The sequence below is a fragment of the Filicampus tigris genome, chromosome 6 (genome assembly GCF_054856515.1).
Source record: "Filicampus tigris isolate MCC_2025a chromosome 6, RoL_Ftig_1.0, whole genome shotgun sequence".
In the NCBI taxonomy this organism is placed as follows: Eukaryota; Metazoa; Chordata; class Actinopteri; order Syngnathiformes; family Syngnathidae; genus Filicampus; species Filicampus tigris.
Window position 1 is genome coordinate 22,522,167 of NC_141222.1, and position 18,973 is coordinate 22,541,139.

At 41.5% G+C, this 18,973-nt stretch overlaps 3 protein-coding genes across 8 annotated transcripts; 1 reads left to right on the plus strand and 2 right to left on the minus strand.

Annotated features, from left to right (window-relative positions):
* Positions 1-241: 241 nt before the first annotated feature.
* LOC147146280 (arf-GAP with dual PH domain-containing protein 2-like) lies at positions 242-9,099 on the minus strand. Of its 2 annotated transcripts, XM_086032902.1 has the most exons (13): positions 5,580-9,099; positions 4,631-4,718; positions 4,046-4,287; positions 3,024-3,154; positions 2,810-2,901; positions 2,538-2,626; positions 2,361-2,473; positions 1,896-2,042; positions 1,690-1,773; positions 1,532-1,594; positions 1,364-1,441; positions 569-797; positions 242-504 (listed from the first exon to the last, which is right to left on the minus strand). In XM_086032902.1, the coding sequence occupies exons 3-13, from the start codon at positions 4,131-4,133 to the stop codon at positions 476-478; spliced, it is 1,143 nt and encodes a 380-aa protein (XP_085889028.1). In that variant the 5' UTR covers positions 4,134-4,287; positions 4,631-4,718; positions 5,580-9,099; the 3' UTR covers positions 242-475. The 2 variants fall into 2 exon arrangements, with proteins under 2 accessions (XP_085889028.1, XP_085889029.1); XM_086032903.1 differs by lacking the exon at positions 4,631-4,718 and having other exon boundaries at positions 4,046-4,175; positions 6,008-9,099.
* tefm (transcription elongation factor, mitochondrial) lies at positions 5,094-9,060 on the plus strand. Of its 2 annotated transcripts, none has more exons than XM_086032904.1 (5): positions 5,094-5,259; positions 6,048-6,538; positions 7,696-7,845; positions 7,931-8,109; positions 8,182-9,060. In XM_086032904.1, exons 1-5 carry the CDS (start codon positions 5,220-5,222, stop codon positions 8,447-8,449), a joined length of 1,128 nt encoding a protein of 375 aa, XP_085889030.1. In that variant the 5' UTR covers positions 5,094-5,219; the 3' UTR covers positions 8,450-9,060. The 2 variants fall into 2 exon arrangements, with proteins under 2 accessions (XP_085889030.1, XP_085889031.1); XM_086032905.1 differs by having other exon boundaries at positions 5,104-5,259; positions 6,093-6,538.
* Positions 9,100-9,241: 142 nt separating the features above from the next.
* On the minus strand, positions 9,242-17,918 carry atad5b (ATPase family AAA domain containing 5b). 4 transcript variants are annotated; one of them, XR_015087093.1, is made up of 16 exons: positions 17,367-17,918; positions 17,026-17,284; positions 15,640-15,882; positions 15,478-15,574; positions 15,288-15,388; positions 14,782-14,930; positions 14,538-14,709; positions 13,872-14,125; positions 13,695-13,788; positions 13,510-13,574; positions 13,286-13,433; positions 13,080-13,192; positions 10,720-11,300; positions 9,949-10,101; positions 9,813-9,877; positions 9,467-9,554 (listed from the first exon to the last, which is right to left on the minus strand). XR_015087093.1 is itself a non-coding variant. In XM_086032897.1 (15 exons), the coding sequence occupies exons 1-15, from the start codon at positions 17,403-17,405 to the stop codon at positions 9,458-9,460; spliced, it is 2,565 nt and encodes an 854-aa protein (XP_085889023.1). In that variant the 5' UTR covers positions 17,406-17,918; the 3' UTR covers positions 9,242-9,457. The 4 variants fall into 4 exon arrangements, 3 of the variants coding, with proteins under 3 accessions (XP_085889023.1, XP_085889025.1, XP_085889022.1); XM_086032897.1 differs by lacking the exon at positions 9,813-9,877 and having other exon boundaries at positions 9,242-9,554; XM_086032899.1 differs by lacking the exons at positions 9,467-9,554; positions 9,813-9,877; positions 9,949-10,101 and adding an exon at positions 9,242-9,428 and having other exon boundaries at positions 10,862-11,300.
* Positions 17,919-18,973: the final 1,055 nt, after the last annotated feature.

Sequence of the window (18,973 nt, forward strand, 5' to 3'; positions counted from 1 at the left end):
CACCTCGACCTTTCACCCAAAGTCAGCTGGGATAGGCTACAGCACACCCATAACTTTAATTAGGACGACGGTTATAGAAAATGGATTACTGTCCAAACATATATTTTAGATTGCAGGAAATGGCGCTCCTACAAAAACATGGCAGCAGGTGGTACAAAAATTGCCTTTATTTGAGCCTCCAACACAACATGAAATGACATGGGTGTCACTCCCCTCAACCGGCCTTTCACTGATGCTACAATATAAGCCTAAAAATGTAAAAAATACCAAAAGCACACATGTACAACTATTTACATAGAGGTAAGAGTCCATGCAAACCATTAGTGAGACCCACTCAACCCTTAAACAATAACACCTCATCTTACCAAGATATTTTAGACAATTCATGCTTCCAACTTTGTAATGCGGCTTTTAATGGCCAATACCTTTGTTCGTATAAAATATAAGTGCGAGTTGGTGTAAGAACTTCTTGAGGTCATTTGCGCCTTCTCAAGTTGGCTTCATCTACAAACACAAACATTTTTAGGCATAAAAATATGAACTAACTGGTATATATGTTGGGTCTTACTTGCATAGTCTTCTGGCGTCATTGGCTGAGCGATGACCTTCCCGAAGGCCTCCAGCCACTCCTGCCGTTCCAGTTCCTGCTCGCACATGAACACAAACTGCCTCTCGGGCGTCTGCAGAGTGATGGCGCGGTGCCAGCGGCCTCTTCCGGAGCTGCGCCTGCTGCCCGCCGACACAGAGTAACCGTGGCTCTCTGTGCCGATGAAGACGACGCCGAGTTCGGTGGCGTCCTAACATGGGAGAAGAGAGCACAGGGTTCAAATTAAAATGTTGTACTCAACTGCAGATGGAGGTTCATTCGAGGTGACGCCTTTATTTGCATTTATTTTAAATGTTATAACATGATATCAGTACGTTGAGACTTATGTCATTTTTTTTCATGATGGGAGGGGGATTTGACGTGCTTTGGCGCAGCTGTTTTGGTTAGCAACCGATTACAAACGATCTCAGCAGTGATGCATTACTGAAGACAGTATGCGAACAATTGGAATTGAATATGGTTTTGTTTTTCAAGCAGGAAAACTAATAAGAGCGTATTTGAGAGAGGCATTTATTTGCCTGTATAGTATATGATGCACCCAGCAACTCAGAGGGTTATGGCGACTAATAGAGAGATGGTCACTATTTGAGAACATACGATATTTTAATCACGTTTACTAAGCGTCTTATCAGATTGCTTCCAGCCTCTCTGGGGACATGTTAGGCAATTTTTAATTAAAGTAGAAATGTAGTGAATGTATTCTAAAATAGTTGTTCTTTTATTCAAAAAACATGACAAAAGTTTTATGTGCATTACCAGTGGGGATTTATAGTATAAAAGCTTCCTGTTGATTGCGCAGAGAGTGAACCACCTCTTTCTGAATGGCTCCCGCTGCTGAAAAATACACACAGAATATAGCACATCAAAAGACAACAAATAATATAATGAACATTTTTGATACACCATTTCTGGTAGGCGACGTACCGTTGGGCCAGTTTTCTCCATGTATCCCTCCTTGAGGCAGTGTCTTGTTATTTGAGGTATTAACTTTGCAGGCAAACACAAAATCAGTGCATGTCAAAGTACTTCATAATTATAGTATATAAGCACTGCATTTATCACAATCTCTATATCGATCCCACCTCACTTTGTCGTAGAGTGGGATGTTTCTTCTGGAGGTAAGCCAAGCGTGTTGCTCGAATCGCATTGAAGAAAGAAACAATGACCTGTAGAAGTGTGGATGGAAGAGAATGTAGTAAACGGGAACTACTATATCAAATATTCATTAAAAAAAATCAGCAGTCTTGATGTGACCAACTGGGTGAATACTTGAGCAATTGTGCCTCACCTGTCCATTCTCATGGTAAACAAAGATATTCCTGGTCCGCACCTCCTGCAAGTAGGAGATTTGCAGGCCGTGAGCATGTCCGATCTTCTCGGGCTGGAAAACCGCATTCAGCTCCTTCATGCTAATCACAGCTTTGGGAACTCTAGACTTGGTTCGAACGACAGTATAATTTATCGGACTTAGAAGTTATACATGCACAAAATTGTTTGGCCGCTATTACAGACCTCAGCATAAATTTTTTTTTAAAAAACAACTAAAAAAAAGTTGATAAACAAACCACTGTATTGAGAAAATATAAATATCTGAATAGCAAATGGTAACATTGTTTAATATTATTTAAAAAAATCATTTATACAATTTGACACAACATGCCCCTGGCCACAAGCAGAAATGTAAAAAAAATCAATTGCCTTATTTGTATTCAAAACCCTTCTAAATTCTATCGAGAACAATGTCAGTACCCACATCCTCTTTTGTGAAGTATCTGAGAGTGAAATCCTTGTGGGACAGCAGGAAGACCCTTTTTAAAAAGTGCTTGTTGTCTTTGCCCTTCTTCCACAGTGTCGCCTCGATGGTGTCTAGCATATCAAAAACGCAAAATAAATTCATGTCCATGCATGAAAAAAACATCAGTGGCAATACCTGCGCCATAAGACTGCTGAAAGTAGCCTTTATCTCCCATGAACTCTCTCCTCTCATACTTGGCACGGATCCACTGATCCTTGAGAACCCTGGCGGTTAAAAATAAAACACGTGAATGATGACCTGTCATCGGGCTGCTTTAATAGCTGCACTCTGTGTGTTTGTTCCGGTTTTAGCGTTTGGAATAGGAGATTCCTAAAACACATTGGTGAGATCTTCACTTTTACTTCCACTGAACTAATAAACCTCACTGATGACAATTCATCACGTACACGCAGTCTCTCTGCTGCGGCCGGTAGATGAAAGCAGGAACGCAATTCTCGTACGTGGATTTGGCTGCAAAGTTTCCTCGCTGACGCATGGCCTGAACAGACAACGAACAAACAAACAAACAAAAAAAGTGGCACATTAAACGAACACGTTGTTGCAAAGTGCTCATTTTATGATCATATAGAGAGCGCGCTGAAAATAAATACAAACGTATACCTCTACAAGCGAGTCCTGCCAGTGGTCTAGACGTATGGACTTGACTTTGCTGATAGAGGGCAAGTTCCGATGCAAGCCCGAGCAGTTGACACACAAAAAAACACAGAGCGTGTAGGAAGCCCAATCAGGCTCTGCAAGCAAAAACAATGTGGATATGGGAACTAAACACAGACGAGGTGAGGTCACAATACAAGAACATGAACTACAAACCCATATGACAACTAACACCTATTCCCACACAGACACACATTGTATATTATTTACCCCGATAGTGACTATAAGGTTGAAGAGGAACACTGCGGACACAGCCACCATTTCCTGTTGTGATCACAAAAAAATGTGACCAAAGTGTAGCTACAAATTACAATAAATACCTTGTTCCCATTCATGAAGCTGATATAGAACAGTAACCGCTGTGTAAAATGCTTTATACGATAGTTCCTTTCTCGGAATACTAACGGAAAATTTAGAAGTATTTAGTGTGACCTTCTTTTGAAATTATTGTCATCATCATTTGGTCATTATCTTATCATATCCTATCTATATTTTTGACGATGCAATGTTAATGGGATTGAATGGCTGGACTGTGGAAAGACAAATAAATACGTCAATGGCAGTAAATGAGTTAAAAAAAAAAAAAAAAAAAATTAAAAAACGCACAAACAAGACATGAAAATAAAATGAAGCACTACTTGTAGGCCTATGTCAGCATTAACAAAACAAAACAGTACAATGTAATTTTATTTATACAACGCATTTCACAACGACAAATCAAAACGTGGTGCACTGGTTTGTTCCGAGGTTGTGGGTTCGAATCTTAGCCCTGGTAAGTTTGCGTGATTTTTCTTCCCCCCCATGTACTCTTTCTCCCTTATTTAAAAAAAACAACAAAAACACACATGATACTCTTTACCAGGGGTCACCAACCTTTTTGAAGCTGAGAGCTACTTCTTGGGTACTGATTAATGCGAAGGGCTACCAGTTCGCTTCCCCACTCCTGCTTTATAGAAATGAAAACTCACCAGGAGCTCCACAGTCGGCACACGTATTGTTCCAAGGCTGTCGCATCAAATCGAGCAGGATTTTGTTGTTTCTCTCCAGGTTGGCCATAGGTGAAGGCTCTGCTTGCCTCTTGTCAAATGGAGTCACATGCTATGTGCACAGACAGACCACAGATTGGCCAGGTGAAACATCTTTTCTTGTCGGCGCACTGCTATGGCCAAGCGTTTCCTCTTTGCCGCTCGGCATCATGACGTTTATTGTTCTGCACGCAAACAGCGAGGTACAGAAATAACAGAGAAAGGAAGTCAGAGCGGTGACCACGCTCAACAGAGGCATGATCACGTATCCAAGGTTTTATTGGAAATGGTAGAACTGAAACTTTATGGAAGTAATCTACGTGGGAATTTTGTCTTAGAATGAGATCAAATGTAAGCTGATTTCATTCGACAAGTTAAAACATTACAGGTTAAGCAGTGTTTGTTTAAAATGGTCTAAAAAGCAGTGTGCTGCCATCCCCTTTTTATTATTATTGCATCAATCATGCTATTGTAATAACATATTGAATCCGAAGAGCATCAATTGTGTTGTCCACATAAACGCCATACCTCAATGAGACGCCTCACTTTTCTAATGTATTGTGCGTCCAAAGCTCCTAGTACTTTCCCAAGGTCGCCTCTCCTCAACAGTGCAACTCTACATGAGAATAGAGCATGAGATGAGAAGCTATATTTTGACTAATATCAATCATCATCATTACAATCAGAAATTTTATTTTTATTTTGGGAGGAGGGGGGTACTGTGGGATCAATAAAGGCATTCTTATTCTTATTCTTATTCTTATGGGTAATCAAAGGTTTTTATTTTATTTTATTTTAAGGCTGTGTGGCTGAACCCTGATTAATTATTTCATAAACACTGCATGATTACATATCGGGTGAAGGGTTGATGTATAGCAATGCGTTATATAAATAAATAAATAAATAATAAATAAATGTGTTTTTTTTAAATAATGACGAAACAACCGTTAGGGGGCAGTGCGGTGCGAGAGAAAAAAAACTCCGGAACTTAATGTGATGTTGTTTAACCCGGACATTTTAACTCACCGGACAACAACTAAAGGACAGAAAATACTGTACTAATGCAATCTCACAATTAAATTGCAACTAATACGATAAGAAGGTTTCATTGGCGAACATGTGGGTCGCCAGGCGAGTCTTGTCTGTTGCCCATAGTCGTAAGTAGCGTTCCATTTCCTTAACTCGTTATTTGATTGCAGTGCGTGGATATTTTGCTGGTTAGTACACAAAAGTGGCTTGCGTGGAAAAACCTTTCCATCCCTTACATTTGCTCACTATCTTTGAAAATGATAGAATGTAAAACGAAAAACGTGCTTTTGTATATATAGATAGCAGAGGTGGTAAAAGTACTCATTGTCTGCACTGTCCGGATCAGGCGTTCATGTTATCAAAACAACGTGTACCATTGTTAAAAAAAAAGAAAAAGATAAATCGGCTAATGAATGTTAAGTAAAAAAATAAAATAAATACACCTTACCAGTATGTTTTTTTCCATCCAGGTTATACGCAAGATTTCAAAATGCCAAAAGCTGGTGGTTTGGTTTTCAGGCTGGCGCAAGACAATTTAGTAAAAGTGGTTTTAGGGGAATATCTTGCTTCTCCTAATCTGTTGTCTCATCATTAATGCGCCCTAGTTCACCATCCTCCATGTCGCTTCAGTCCCCCTTTTTTTCCTGTCTTCTAAATCCCTAAGATCACAATCTATCAATGCGAATCTCAACAGCTGTTGACTTTACCTCTCGTAATTTACATTGTGTCGTCATCCACGGAGGTTGAAACAAAATGATTTGATCGTTAGGATTACAATGTACATCTGGCAGTTTTTAAACTTTGTGGGGTATAAGAAAAACGTTATTAATAAAAGTACAGATACCTGAAACATGTATTTTAATATTTTGTACTTACCAACACTGATGATGATGAATAACTTGTGTTCCCTGTGTAGGTCAGTATGCTGGTAACTCCGGCTTGTTCCTCCGCCCTCGACCAGGTTTCCCCTCCGAGATGGAGCTGCGCTACCTGCAGTGCACATGCTGCTGGAGGAGCAGAATCCCAGTGGCGGGAATCGAGAGCCTCAACGCCACCGTCTTGACGCCCTGCGAAGAGGAGGACAACAGCGAGGAGCGCGACGCTCCTCTGGATGCCTGCTACACCTCAGAGCAGCGCGACGCCATCCTGACGCTGCTCAACAACGCCTCGCTCGCCGAGCTGGCGGACGTCAAGCTCCTCCGAGGGCGTAAGTCTGCCAACATAGTGGACTACCGGAGCAAACACGGACCATTTAAGACCCTGGAGAGCGTGGTTAACGTGCCGCTGCTGAAGCACAAGAGCGCCGCTGTGGTGTTTGAGTCCATCCTCAACCCGGTGAAGAAGAAGAAGGTGCGAATCCAGCTGGCCAAGTTTATCAGGCCTGAGGTAGACAAGTCCTGGCTGGAGGTAAACACTATGAGTTTTAGTTTCCCTCAGAGCGCCATTATGACTGTGAAACCAAATACAATTGAACCCAAAAGTTTATAAAAACTATATAAAATAATATATGGGCTTTTTTCTCTTAATGTCTGACATGAAATCAGACAAAACTTTTCCTATTACAGATCAATTAGAAAGCCTTTCTATTTGCTAAATGCCAGAATGGGAGAATATTTTTTTTAAACTTTCAATACCCAACTGTACTTTCTTCAAAGTCAGAAGTGTATACTGCACTACGCTTTCAAACAAGTTGGGGAAAGTCAGATGATATTGTCATGGCTTGGCCGCAACTCACCATTATTTTAATAATCGTTTAATCTGTTGATTTATCAATGAATCGAAAAAAAAAAAAAAAAAAATCTGTTCCGGTATTCAAAAACAGAACATTATTTCGAATTGACAGTCCAGAAAATGCACAAACAAATTATGATTCAATTACTGGTTTGATCCTTAACACGCAAAACAAAGTAAAGAAAATGTTTTATTTTTTATTCAACACAAAGTTAATCAGTCTGCTTTCATGGATGACGACAGAAATGTGTTCTTTTCTGTCGAAGATGAAATACTTTAAATGTTGACAATTTAAAATTAAAAAGGTTATCTAAACAATGAATCAATTATCATAACGAACTATTGATTACCGGTAATTTGGTAATCAATTAGCTGTCTATTAATCATTGCAGCTCTAATAGAAATACAATTTATTTACACTACTCACAAAAAGTACGGGATATTTGAGATTCAGGTGAAACTTCAGGATGAACCTAAATGGGCAATAAACTTCAAAAGTGAACTTAATTTGCCCTTCTCTAGACTTTTAAATGCACTTGTTCAACTTAACTTTTAGTGCTTTTTGTATAACTTGTTCTGTAAGACCTGAGCGGCAAAATTCCCAACAGGTGTAAATCTCCCCCACCATCCCCCAAGGACGGCCACTTCTACGCCTTTCTGTGACTCTTCCAGTCTCTCTGTTGCAACCTCTTGAAAACACCCGGAGACACTCTAATCTCTCTAGTCACTTTCCCTGACAACATCGCGTTTGAAGCCTGGCAATGGCAAGATACTGTTGATCTGTTGTTACCGTAGGCGTTATCTTGGTTTCATGATCTCATTGTGTAATCTAGGATGCCAATTCCATCGTTTCACTCGTGTGCGCCACGAATCGAATAGCGTGGGCACACGTGGGCCGAGGGATGAGCGTGATGGAGTGGCAACACCTCGATTGTCCAAACTTCCTGAAGGGCACCTACATGGCATCTGCCTACTTAAACGATGTGAGTCTGGTTCTTAACAACCACCCGACAATGTCACAAATGACCTACTTTGTGGTGTGGAAGTCGCATTTTTTGTGATCGTCAGGTGTCAGCGGTGGTGTCCCTCCTCCCTTCGGCGGACTTCTACATCATCGAGAAGCCGTCCATCACGGTGCAGAACACGAATCTGTTCCCAGTCATGGCGCACATGAGGTCAGTGGAGGCCATGTTGTTTGCGCTCCTGGAGCCCAGAAACCTCCCGCAGGACACCAACATTCCTCCCAGGTTTGGCACGTTTGCTTTTGAGGTTGGCTTTCTGCGAATGCTGACAGCTAAAGTAGCGCCTTCTCCTCACAGAGTTCTGAACATGATGCGCACCGCCGTGGGACGCCACTTCGGGCTCATGGTGGGCGAGTCGCGGACCAGCGGGGCGCAGATAGTGCGGCAGCTGATGACGGAGTCCGTGACGCAGAAGATGCCACGGATAAACTTTCCACCGGCGCTGCTGATCAAATACAGGAACTGGTTCCAGATGAGCAGCAGAAGAGGCGGAGGAGAGGAGCTCTGCGACGCTCTGCTGCAGGCGGTGGCTTTTTATGAGCTGCTAAGTGAATCCTCTGCTTAGCCGCCGCCGCTTATCTGGCAACAAAAAAAAAACACATTGGCAGGCAACGGGAGAACTGAGGGACTTTTTTTTTTTTTTCCCTGCTCAACCTCAAAAATACAAACCATTTTAACTGGGGTGTCGAAACTTCATCTCAGAGGTCATTTCAGTTTCTGTCCTCAGAAGGTCAAACTGAATATAAATATTTTTTTAAAAAACGAAGCAGAAGCAATTTATTATATAATGTGCACTTTTTTGGGCGTTCTATTGAATTCTAAGAATAAAGTGCTCTTGCGGGCTATATATAGCAAACTGGTATTAGTTTGCCCACCTTTGATTTAAAGCAGACGATTATTTGCCTTTTACTGTATAACATTAGTTGGCTATCTGCAGTGTGAAATTACGCAACAAAGTACTTAATTATTCCGCTATCTGACGATATCTGAAAATGTTTGATTTGCTGTCCCCTGTATATGGGCACCTGCTTTATGTTGGTGGGATTAGGTGGAAGAGCATGTATATGGTTAAATGTGCCAGCAGTGCTTTCACACACATGGCATTCCTTTGCAGTCTGGACTTGAGGGGTCTCATGTCTCCAGAAATGTCTAATAACACCACAAAAAGTCACTAGAGTTATTGTTCATTGCCTTTTTTTTAAGTCACTAGAGGGGCTTGGCAACACCGGAGTAGCTCTCACTTCATCTCATGCAGCTCTAACCGATGGTAATATAAGATAAACTTGGTACATTTCCGTGACACAGAATTGACCCCCCCAAAACGACCAGAGTTAAAAAACTAGAAATCAAGCAGTAATTATTGAAGCTTTATGTACTTTATTTTGACTACTTTGTTCATTGTGCAAGAAAGGAACTGTTAAAAAAAAAGAAAAAATATACAACCATTAAAAATAATTAAAAAGTTGATTTAGGTTTTATGGTTGCACATAATTTCATCAAATGTCTCGAAATTTATTTCATAACTAATGTTTAGAATAAAAAGGCTGAGTAGAAAATAAATAGTGAGTTTTTTTTAGGCTGTCAGATTGGTACTGGAGAAATCTTGGGCTAGGAGTTGGAGTGTTGACTTGGAGAGGCCCAGTTGTAAGTTTTGGAGGTAGTTCACACACCTATGCAAGGGGGAGAAATTGACATTCATTAAAAAAAAAAAAAAGAGCAAAAGCACATTAAAAGACCCGCTATTCATAATATAGTGAGCAGGTATGATTTTTTACTGAACTGCAATGAGTTAAGTATAAGCAATTTGACGGCGCTTTATGAATCTTTACACAAATATGACCATTTACTGTATGTTAAAAATAATGATCCAATTCTACCACAGCGTTTTCTGTATTATATCCTGTCACTCACGGAAGAGTAGAGCTTACCATTTTTGCAGATACCAGATCGTTTTTTTCTTCTTCATTCCCTTAACCTTGTAAGTTACTGTGATCTTGATCAATCAAGAGTCGTGTAAATGAAACAATCCAATCTGAAACTAAAAGCTGTTGACTGTTTGCTGACCTGGCCGGCTCGTCCTTTTGCTGCCTCGTAGAGCGACTGATGGAGCGGAGCGCGGGCAGGTAGTCAACGCATACAACCTTCCTGTTTCCCAGCAGGCCGAACGTCTGACCACTCAGCACCGCCTGGCTCATCTTGTACCTCCTCTGGAACATGCTGTGGATACAGACACACGTTGTTCAACACAAACCGACCACTTCATGGAACCGAATGACAAACAGGCAGTGAAGAACTGAGTAACTTTTTGGAGTCAACTTTTTTTATACAGTCATTCTTAAGATGTAAAAACAGGACAATGCGGTCTCTGACATGTTTAAAGCGGAAGTCAACCCAAAGATATTTTTTTCAAGAATATGTTCCCAGCAGGCCCACTAGTTGAAAAATGCACTCGTTTTTAGCCATTTCTGGGGGCGGCCATTTTGTCTTCTGTCGACTGAAAATGACATCACAAGTGCTCACAACGACCAATCAAGGCTGACCTGTTTTCTGAACCTGAGCCGTGATTGGTCGTTGTGAGCACTTGTGATGTCATTTTCAGTCGACAGAAGACAAAACGGCCGCTCCCAGAGATGGCTAAAAACGAGTGCATTTTGCTGCTTAACTTATATTCTACAAACGCAAAATTTATCAGAATGCCGTGTTTCAGCTTGTGGGCCTGCTGGGAACATATTCTTGAAAAAAATATGTTTGGGTTGACTTCCGCTTTAAGCTTGTTCTGGCTCAAATGCCATTATCCAAGCAGTCGCGTGTGAGGTTGAAATGCAGAACACGCACATTGGGTCGCCTGGAGGTCGACAAGTGAGGTGTATCCCAAGTTCCGGTCCGCGCGTCTGTGCTTCAGTCCCAACGTCTGACATGTGACCCCAACACCTGCGACACCCCAAAGTCTCCACAGCTGCCCGAATTTCCAACAGCCTCTCCCGACTGCGACTCAGCACTTCCTCCTGGCTCGTTTCATCGAACAAACTGTCCTTAATGTCAGCTCCAGTCCAGACAAAACCGACTGCGCGTGCCGCTGGATCAACCGCTGACGTTATTGTGGTATCGATGTACGATATGACGTCAAAGAAGTCAGCCAGAGCATTCAAACATTTCAAGTCTACATCAAAGGTGCTTTGTTCGGTCCTGTGATGTAGCATTGCCTTGGGACAACAGGAGCTTCTTTGTGCTTTGCGTGTCAAACAGGATCCAGTCACCATCGGGTTGATGTCTTCGACTGTCCTCTTAGACTGGAGCACCGGAGTTTCCTGGTGGGACCTGATGGGTACAAGTGTCTCCAGGTTGGAGTACAGTAGAGGAACATCTCTTCTCCAGCTCTCCACCAACTTGTTCATGTCAGCTTCAGTCGACGGATTCTGAGGAATCGCACAGAAACTAAAGCTTACCGGTAATTGACGGTTCAAATTTTAGTTTGTACACCTGCACAATGTAACTACCATATTTTCCAGACTGTAAGCCACACCCACTCCATTTTTTTTTTTAAATAATAAAAAAAAACCCATAAGCCGCACCTATCTATGTTGAAAAATGTGATATTTACTGCATTTACAGAACGATTTTGAACTGTAAATGTACATGTAAGTACCTGGACAGATTCTTTTCTACGGAGCCCCTAAGGTGACATGTAAGTAAAAAAAACCACTTTGCGTTCCCTCGCAAAAATTGCGAGATAACGCAAAGTTTTTTGCGAGGGAACGCATTTTGCTTTAAATGCCTGTTTATGTACTTCCGGGTCAGTTTAGCAGCTAGCCTAGCCTAGCCTCTAATGCGAGGCTGTTTGAGAGACGACAGTACGTCAGAGACGGGGAAACCGTGCTTAATATCAAAACCTGATTTTAGGTCTTTGTATTACAAGCGAATTTCAGCAAAAGCAATTCCATTAAACCCACCCACAGCTGAAAACACTCCCTTTGTTGCTTTTGTTTACCCGGGAAAAATTATGAGTAAGTACATAAACAGGCATTTTTAAAAAATGCGTTCCCTCGCAAAAAACCTTGTGTTATCTCGCAATTTTTGCGAGGGAACGCAAAGTTTTTTTTATTTTTACTTTCATGTCACCTTAGGGGCTCCGTACTTTCCTAACCGTGCCTTTTAACACGGCAGCAACTGCTGATTAAAACGGAACACAACCAAGAGAAAACAAGGTACTTATCTTCATTTCACTGCCACTAAAGTTTGTCAGTTAACTTCCGCATACCACCAAGTTCATAACCTAGTGCATAGCGCACTCGGCTGGTGAACTCCTCCACCTGCAGTCACATCCTGTTAATGGCAACTCTATTGTATTGTAATTCCGGTTAGAGCGCCCCCTAGCGGTGGAAGTAAAATCCATAGAATAGCCGCACCTTTATATAAGCCGCATGATTCAAAACGTAGGGGAAAAGTAGCGGCTTATAGTCCGGAAAATAGGGTAGATCCAATACTAGAAATGCATTAATTCTGCTTTCACAAAGATGAATCGGATGACAAAAATTCATGATGTGCTGGGTAATACTGTTTCTACCTAGTCTGGCTTTAAGCTACATGGCTGAAGTGATGTCACTGATAGGCACAACGGGGCGGAGCCAGAACGTGAGTAATGGGTGGGCCTGAATATTTCTCTCACTGAGCACAATCTTCCTGTCCCTAAATGACAAACGGAATAATATGAAGTTCAGATCTTCCTTAGACAACCACAATTATGCAATTCTTAATATTCAATACAATAAAAAAAAAACACAAACACAAATTCAAAAATAATTTCATGATAATTTTACAAAATAACAAAAACTTTAAACTTTTTTTTTTTTTCATGAATCTCACTGGGTGGGAAGTCTTCAATCTGGGTGGGCCTGTGCACACCCAGGCCCACCCATGGCTCCGCCCCTGAGGCACAAGCTCAAGAAAATGGATGGATGGTTGAAGTGACAGAAAAAAAGAGGGGAAAAGAAGACATGGAATTGGTTAACCGAAAGAAGAGACACTGATTCAAAAAAAAAAAAACAATATTACAAGTGCGTGTAATGTACTTTATAATTCTTTTTTTTTTATTTTTATTTTTTTTTAAGTAAGGGAGCATTACTGTAGTTGTAAACGCAGAATTTTGATACAGTTCGTATTCGACCTTATTCGATTGTCCAATGTATGTAACGTACCTTCAGAAGGTTCAGGAGATTGTTTTGACTGACAGGATGTAGACCCAGCATGCTCGCAGTGCAGCCTGCACCACGTTGGGGAAGTCTGCCGTGTTCCCCTTCTACGGTGGTGCCTACAAAACGCACAACACATAAACAATAGCTTTCAGGAGTCAAAATGATGTTATCTTCAAATTCAATCAAGTCTATTCCAAGAGAAGCACAACCTTGAACACTTTTCACCCACAACTGGAGCTGGAGGAGACAACGTCTGACGTCACCTCTGGCGAGCGCGACGAGGCTTCTCACGTCGTCAATCTCCATTTTCACACCCTCGGCCAAACACAGCAGCTGCAGGTAGCTGCAGATGTCGACCTGGTGCGAGGCAACGTGCGGTAAAAGCTGATCGACACAAGGGTGGGATCGAAAACACTGAGCAACCGGATCTCACCGCCGGTGGCTTCTTGAAAACAACTTCTTCCAAGCTGCTGCTGAATCGCTCTCTGAATCTCGGATCTGAGGACGAAATAGAAAGCATGCGTAGAAATAATATTTGCAAATATTGCTCAGTGGTCAGTTTTCTGATCATCCAATACAAATTTCCAGAGTTAAGTAAAACAAGCTCATGGTGCCCACCATTAGTGGTGAGAACAACTGGCCTCTTAGTAGTCGTCATGAAGGTCTTGACGGCCGCCAAGAAACCGACATCATCTTCAAATATGACATCGACCTATTAGAGACAAAGCAGAGGAAACATTTCAACATTGAAATAATGAAGACAATGAATACGATTTGCCGGCGTGACGGTGCCACCTCCTCAAACAGGATTAGCGACGTGGCTCCTTTTTTGTTCCGCCGTGCCGCTTGATGCTCGGGCTCATGTTTCAATAAGCCAGGTGCCGTCTCCGCTGGCGACAGACCGCACAGGTGATCTGCTTTGGCCTTCATCTTAAAGAAGTTTGCCAGAGTGACAGCAGCTGGACTCTCCTTTCCTGTGCGTCTGCGGCGGTCAATCCTCTGCTTTTTTAAGATGGGGGCCACTTTCTTGGGAGGTGGCATTTTTCCTCCTAAAGTCAAGAATGCAAATTAAACCCCTGGAAGAAGACAGGGGCCTTGAATGCAAAATGAATAATTACCTGGGCCACATGATGGTTTAAACGGTTACGCTTTAGTTATCCATATAGAGCAGTGGTGGGCAAACATTTGATTTTTAATAAAGGGCTTATGAGCCAGGTCATTTATAAATAATAACAATGACTAGTTCATATCTGTATGTAAAATAGTTTATTTTAACATTAGAATTAAAAAATAATAATAATAATTTAATAAAGCATTTTAAAAGGTTAAATGTATGTTTGTTTTACAGCATTTAATCGTATGATGTTCCTAATGAGGACAAGTGCTAGACAAAATGGATGGATGGACGGCAAAAAAAAACAAAAAAAAGCATACTATGCTTTTCATAGCGCGTAATCCTACCATCTAAATATTCACTTCTGGAAGAGCAGCCTCTGGTGCCGTAGTTGTGAAAGTAGGCCGGTCTCAGTGGGTCCTTCCCAGACGTCTCCACCAGGTGGGACTGGGTGGCCTCCTTCAGCTGACACAGAACCTGGCGGCCATTTCGCTGGGAGGAGGAGTTCACCTCAAAGACCTGCCAGTGATACAAGAGAGGGAATGGAAGGTCTCCGCAAGTTTGTTTGACGGAGCCTTTGTAGATTGTGACCTTGAAGCCGAGCTCCTGAGCGCAGGCGTACACCGATGCCGTCTTGCCAACGCCCGAAGGCCCCGTGATCAGCATGGTGTTGCACGGCGCCTCCTCGTGGTGGTCCTCTGAGTCAACCTCGCCCTGGAAGTCTCCACAATCCCACGAGTCTGCATTCAAATAACACACTATATACACCGGTACTTGAAATGACACCAGAACCTTAGAATACTAAAATGTTTACATTTAGAATGTTAGATCCCCCCCCCAAAAATGTGGGTTGAACAATAAATCCACATCACAATTGCAGTAGAATGCAATTTTCCAAACTGCTTCATTTTGGTCAGTCCGCAGGCTTTATTATGTATTTTTTTTAAATATAGTGTCTAAATAAATTGGAAAAAAACAATGCTGACCGTGCAGTTACTAAAGGTTTTTCGGTAGCAAAAGAGGAACCTATTAATTTGATTTTAATTTCTTCCTATGTGAAAATGTGTTTTCAGACCGACTGTAAATTGCCTACTTACCCTGTCTGGAAATGCTTCCCGTGCTCTTTTCTTCATTTTTTATTTGCTCCATTATCCTACTCTCATTGCAATCGGTCCGCCGTTTCCACATTTTCAACCAACTGAAACACAAGGTAGTGTGCACTGAATCTTACTTTAAATAAGATTTAAATTCTAGTTTAAAGTGTGTCTGTTATTTATGCGTGCTTACTTGTGCAGCTTGCTCACTTGGAGGATATTCCCAATGAGGTCACTAGCACACTGAGGACTGTATTTGTCCGTCCACAGCACATCCTCACAACTGGACACTAGGGCACACGTTACGGAATAGCACACAAACCCGAGCTTTGAAAACGTGAATCAGAATGTTTACCTTTTCGGATAGTTTCGAGCGTTTTGTCAAGGTCCGTGCAACTCCTCCCGCTTCCATTCTCAACCTGCTGCTTGAGTCTCCGAGTGCGGCTCAGCCTGCTCGCTGTGGGACGCGTTACAACTGAAAACTGCGCTGAGTGCTCTGAACTAGCTGTCTCAGTTGTCACGATGATGTTTGACCTCAGGCTTTTGGAGCCTTTCTCGAAGCTGTCTTGTTTCTTCATCAAATCCAAGTGCTTTGCTCCTTTAAAAGATAACAAAAGAAAGATGCAGATAGTAAGATAGCATCGCATTGCAAACGTGATCCCCTGCATCAAATCAGACGTCGACTTCAGATGACTTTGTGACCAATGAAAGTTTGCCACCGTTGTTCCTTGACTGCTATTCACAACTTGTCTGATGATTTTAGTGAAATACAAGGGCAATTATGTAATATGATGCGGTGTAACGGTAAATGTAGTCAGATTAAGATTTTTCAGTGTGAAACATTTGGGAATCGGTATGGTACAGGTGTAACTGTCTTGCACTTTAGCCACATGTCTACTTCATAAACAAATAAAGTGTAGCTAGGATCTGGCTAGCAGGTCATGACTAGCAGGATGCTTTTTGGCAGTGCTTGTTATCCCATTTGAACGTGAATATTAGTGCAGCATGTAAAAAGCAATAACACATGCCACCGTTGTCTGTATAACATAATTCAAACTGTTACAGTTCCACTTGTCTGCATTGTTCATTTCCACACCCTCCCAAAAAATCGAAACAAAAATACTTACTGTGCATTCTTAAAAATAACAATGACTTATTTAGTTTACAGTATTTGAGATCTACTTCTAGTACTGTGATGTGTTTTTAAACTTTTCATTTGTCACTAACTCTGTTCCAAAGGGAGCAGGTTTCTTTTTTTTTTTTTAATTGTGAACCCAATGGTAACCATAAACCAAGGTACAGATGTGCAGGATTAACCGGTCTGACTTTTTTTGCAGTATGATGACAATAAATTTGGTGACTGCTGTAAATGAGAATGTGAATGAGTGGTTCGCACATCCTTCTTACAGTTCAATGGTCATGGGTTAAAATCCAGGTTTGGGCATTTCTGTGTGCCATTTAAATGTTCTCCCCATGCCTGTGTGAGTTGTCTCCAGGTAGTCAGGTTTCCTCCCACATTCCAAAGACATGCGTTAGGTAAAAGACTCTAAAATGTCCATAGGTGTGAGTCCGAATAGTTGTTTGTCTACATGTGCCCTGCAATTGGCTGCCGACCATTTTAGGGTGTACAGCGCCTCTCGCCCAATTTCAGCTGGAAAAGGCTCCGGCACACCAGTGACCCTAGGGGGAATAACCGATACAAAGAATGAATGTATGTATGAACTAAATGATTTATTTGCACCTGTTATTCCGGAATGGGATAGCCTCCCTCTGGTTTTCTTCTGCAGTGTTCCAAACACACTTTGGACTGGGAATGCTGTATTAGATGCTTGGATGTCCCGCAAAAGGCTGTGCAGAGTTGGCGGCAATGATATATGTGACTGCAGGGATGATGACGGGTTTGGCACCTTATCACCCGTTTCCATCACATCAGCTTCACTTTGGGGAAGGGGCGCCATCCCCTCTGTCTGTACACTCCTGCTCCTTTTTCTGCCTCCCTGCTGTAGATTACAAACATTTACTGATACTGAAGGTAGGTAGGACACTACAGACAGACAGATTTGACAGCGCTAATGCACTTACCTCGTGTTTTTGAGCTCGCTTCATTACCACACGAAACATTGTGTAGATTCTTTCTGGTCCGTTACAGGTTGTTCGGCATGTCGAAAAAGCCCAAATGTCAAAAAGTTGCCTTGAATCATTTTGAACATGGCGCCTTTACGTCGAATACACTCCTTCCGTTTCGCTCGAACTAACATTAGCCCTTTCATACACTCGACTCAGCAGTTCACTCGAGTGTATTTTTTACAAAAGAGTTACATACCGACGAGTAGAAGAGATATCAAACGTATTGGAGATAAAACGTTGAGTTTTGCCTAACTTATTTTTTCATAGCAGAGCAAACTAGCTTTTGACGCACTACCGCCACCTGCAGTTGTGAAGATGAACGTCGCCTCAAATATTAGACTGAAAAGTTTGACATATGTATTAAAAAAAGAACAGCTGCTAGTTATTACTTTCCTGGAGACTGTTTTATCCATAAAATTGTGTAGGAAAACGACTGTAGTTTTAGGAACTGGTAGACTAATCAGAATTCAGCAATGTGCAGAGACATCTCCACTCCAGATTGTACGCCGTTTCTCATCCAAAATCAGGTGCATGAGCTAGGTTCCAGATTTTGTTCATTTCCTGGAGGGAGCTTACATGCGGTCAATAAATTACAACCAGCTCCTAGCATCTCAATCAATTGAGACTGATTTGAACATTCTCACTTGAACAATGCAGCACAAATGAGGTTGAATGTGTTTTTTTATTTTTTATTTAAATATAAACCCCCCAAATCCAGAGTGTACTTCTTTACATGATTCTCAATGGGATGTTTTGTAAATAAAAGGTGAGAAACTCTAAGTCCTTTTTTCTTTACCAAATTAACATAATAAATCAGACTTGTAAAGATAAAAATATACCAAATTAGGGTTGATAATGAAGCTTCATTGTCAGTTTATGGCCACAGCCCCCCGCCCCCCCAAAACACTAACAGAAATCAAAATACTGATGACAATAACCGCTTTGGTAAACCGGCGCTGAAACTAAAATCTAACTGTGATTCTTTGAACTCTATTGTCCAGAAAAAAAAACCAACTAAAAATTGTTTTTTTGGAGCCCAAACAAAGTCTCTTTTTGTATGAACTGCTTGACATTTCCTGTACTCACAGTATCAACAGTAGTGATACTAAAACACAATTTCGTCACATTCTCCACTGATGACTGAAGAAAGGCTGCATTACACATTTGGCCGCAGCTCTGTGTTTATGAAATCAGAAAATCTCTAAATACAAAAACATCAAGTGCTAAAAGTAATCAGCTAAGGGTTTTAAAAAGGTTATCATGTATGTGTACAATTCACGTTACCAGTACAGTTTACTGTATTTCTGATGTCCCTCATCTTAGGAGGACACACAGGGTGGGGAACCAGGGTCCAGGCCTCCTCAGTGGGCCATACTAACTGTATTTAAAAAAATACCATGATTATATATATTAGGAGCATTTGTGTGTTAAAAATTTGTTTGGGCTTGGCTCAAATACTCTCATAAGACAGGGGGGGGGTTCCCCACCCCTGCAATCCGTTCATAGTCACCCAATGCCATTATCCAGTCATGTGATATTGGGTGATTCACTTCTACATCATA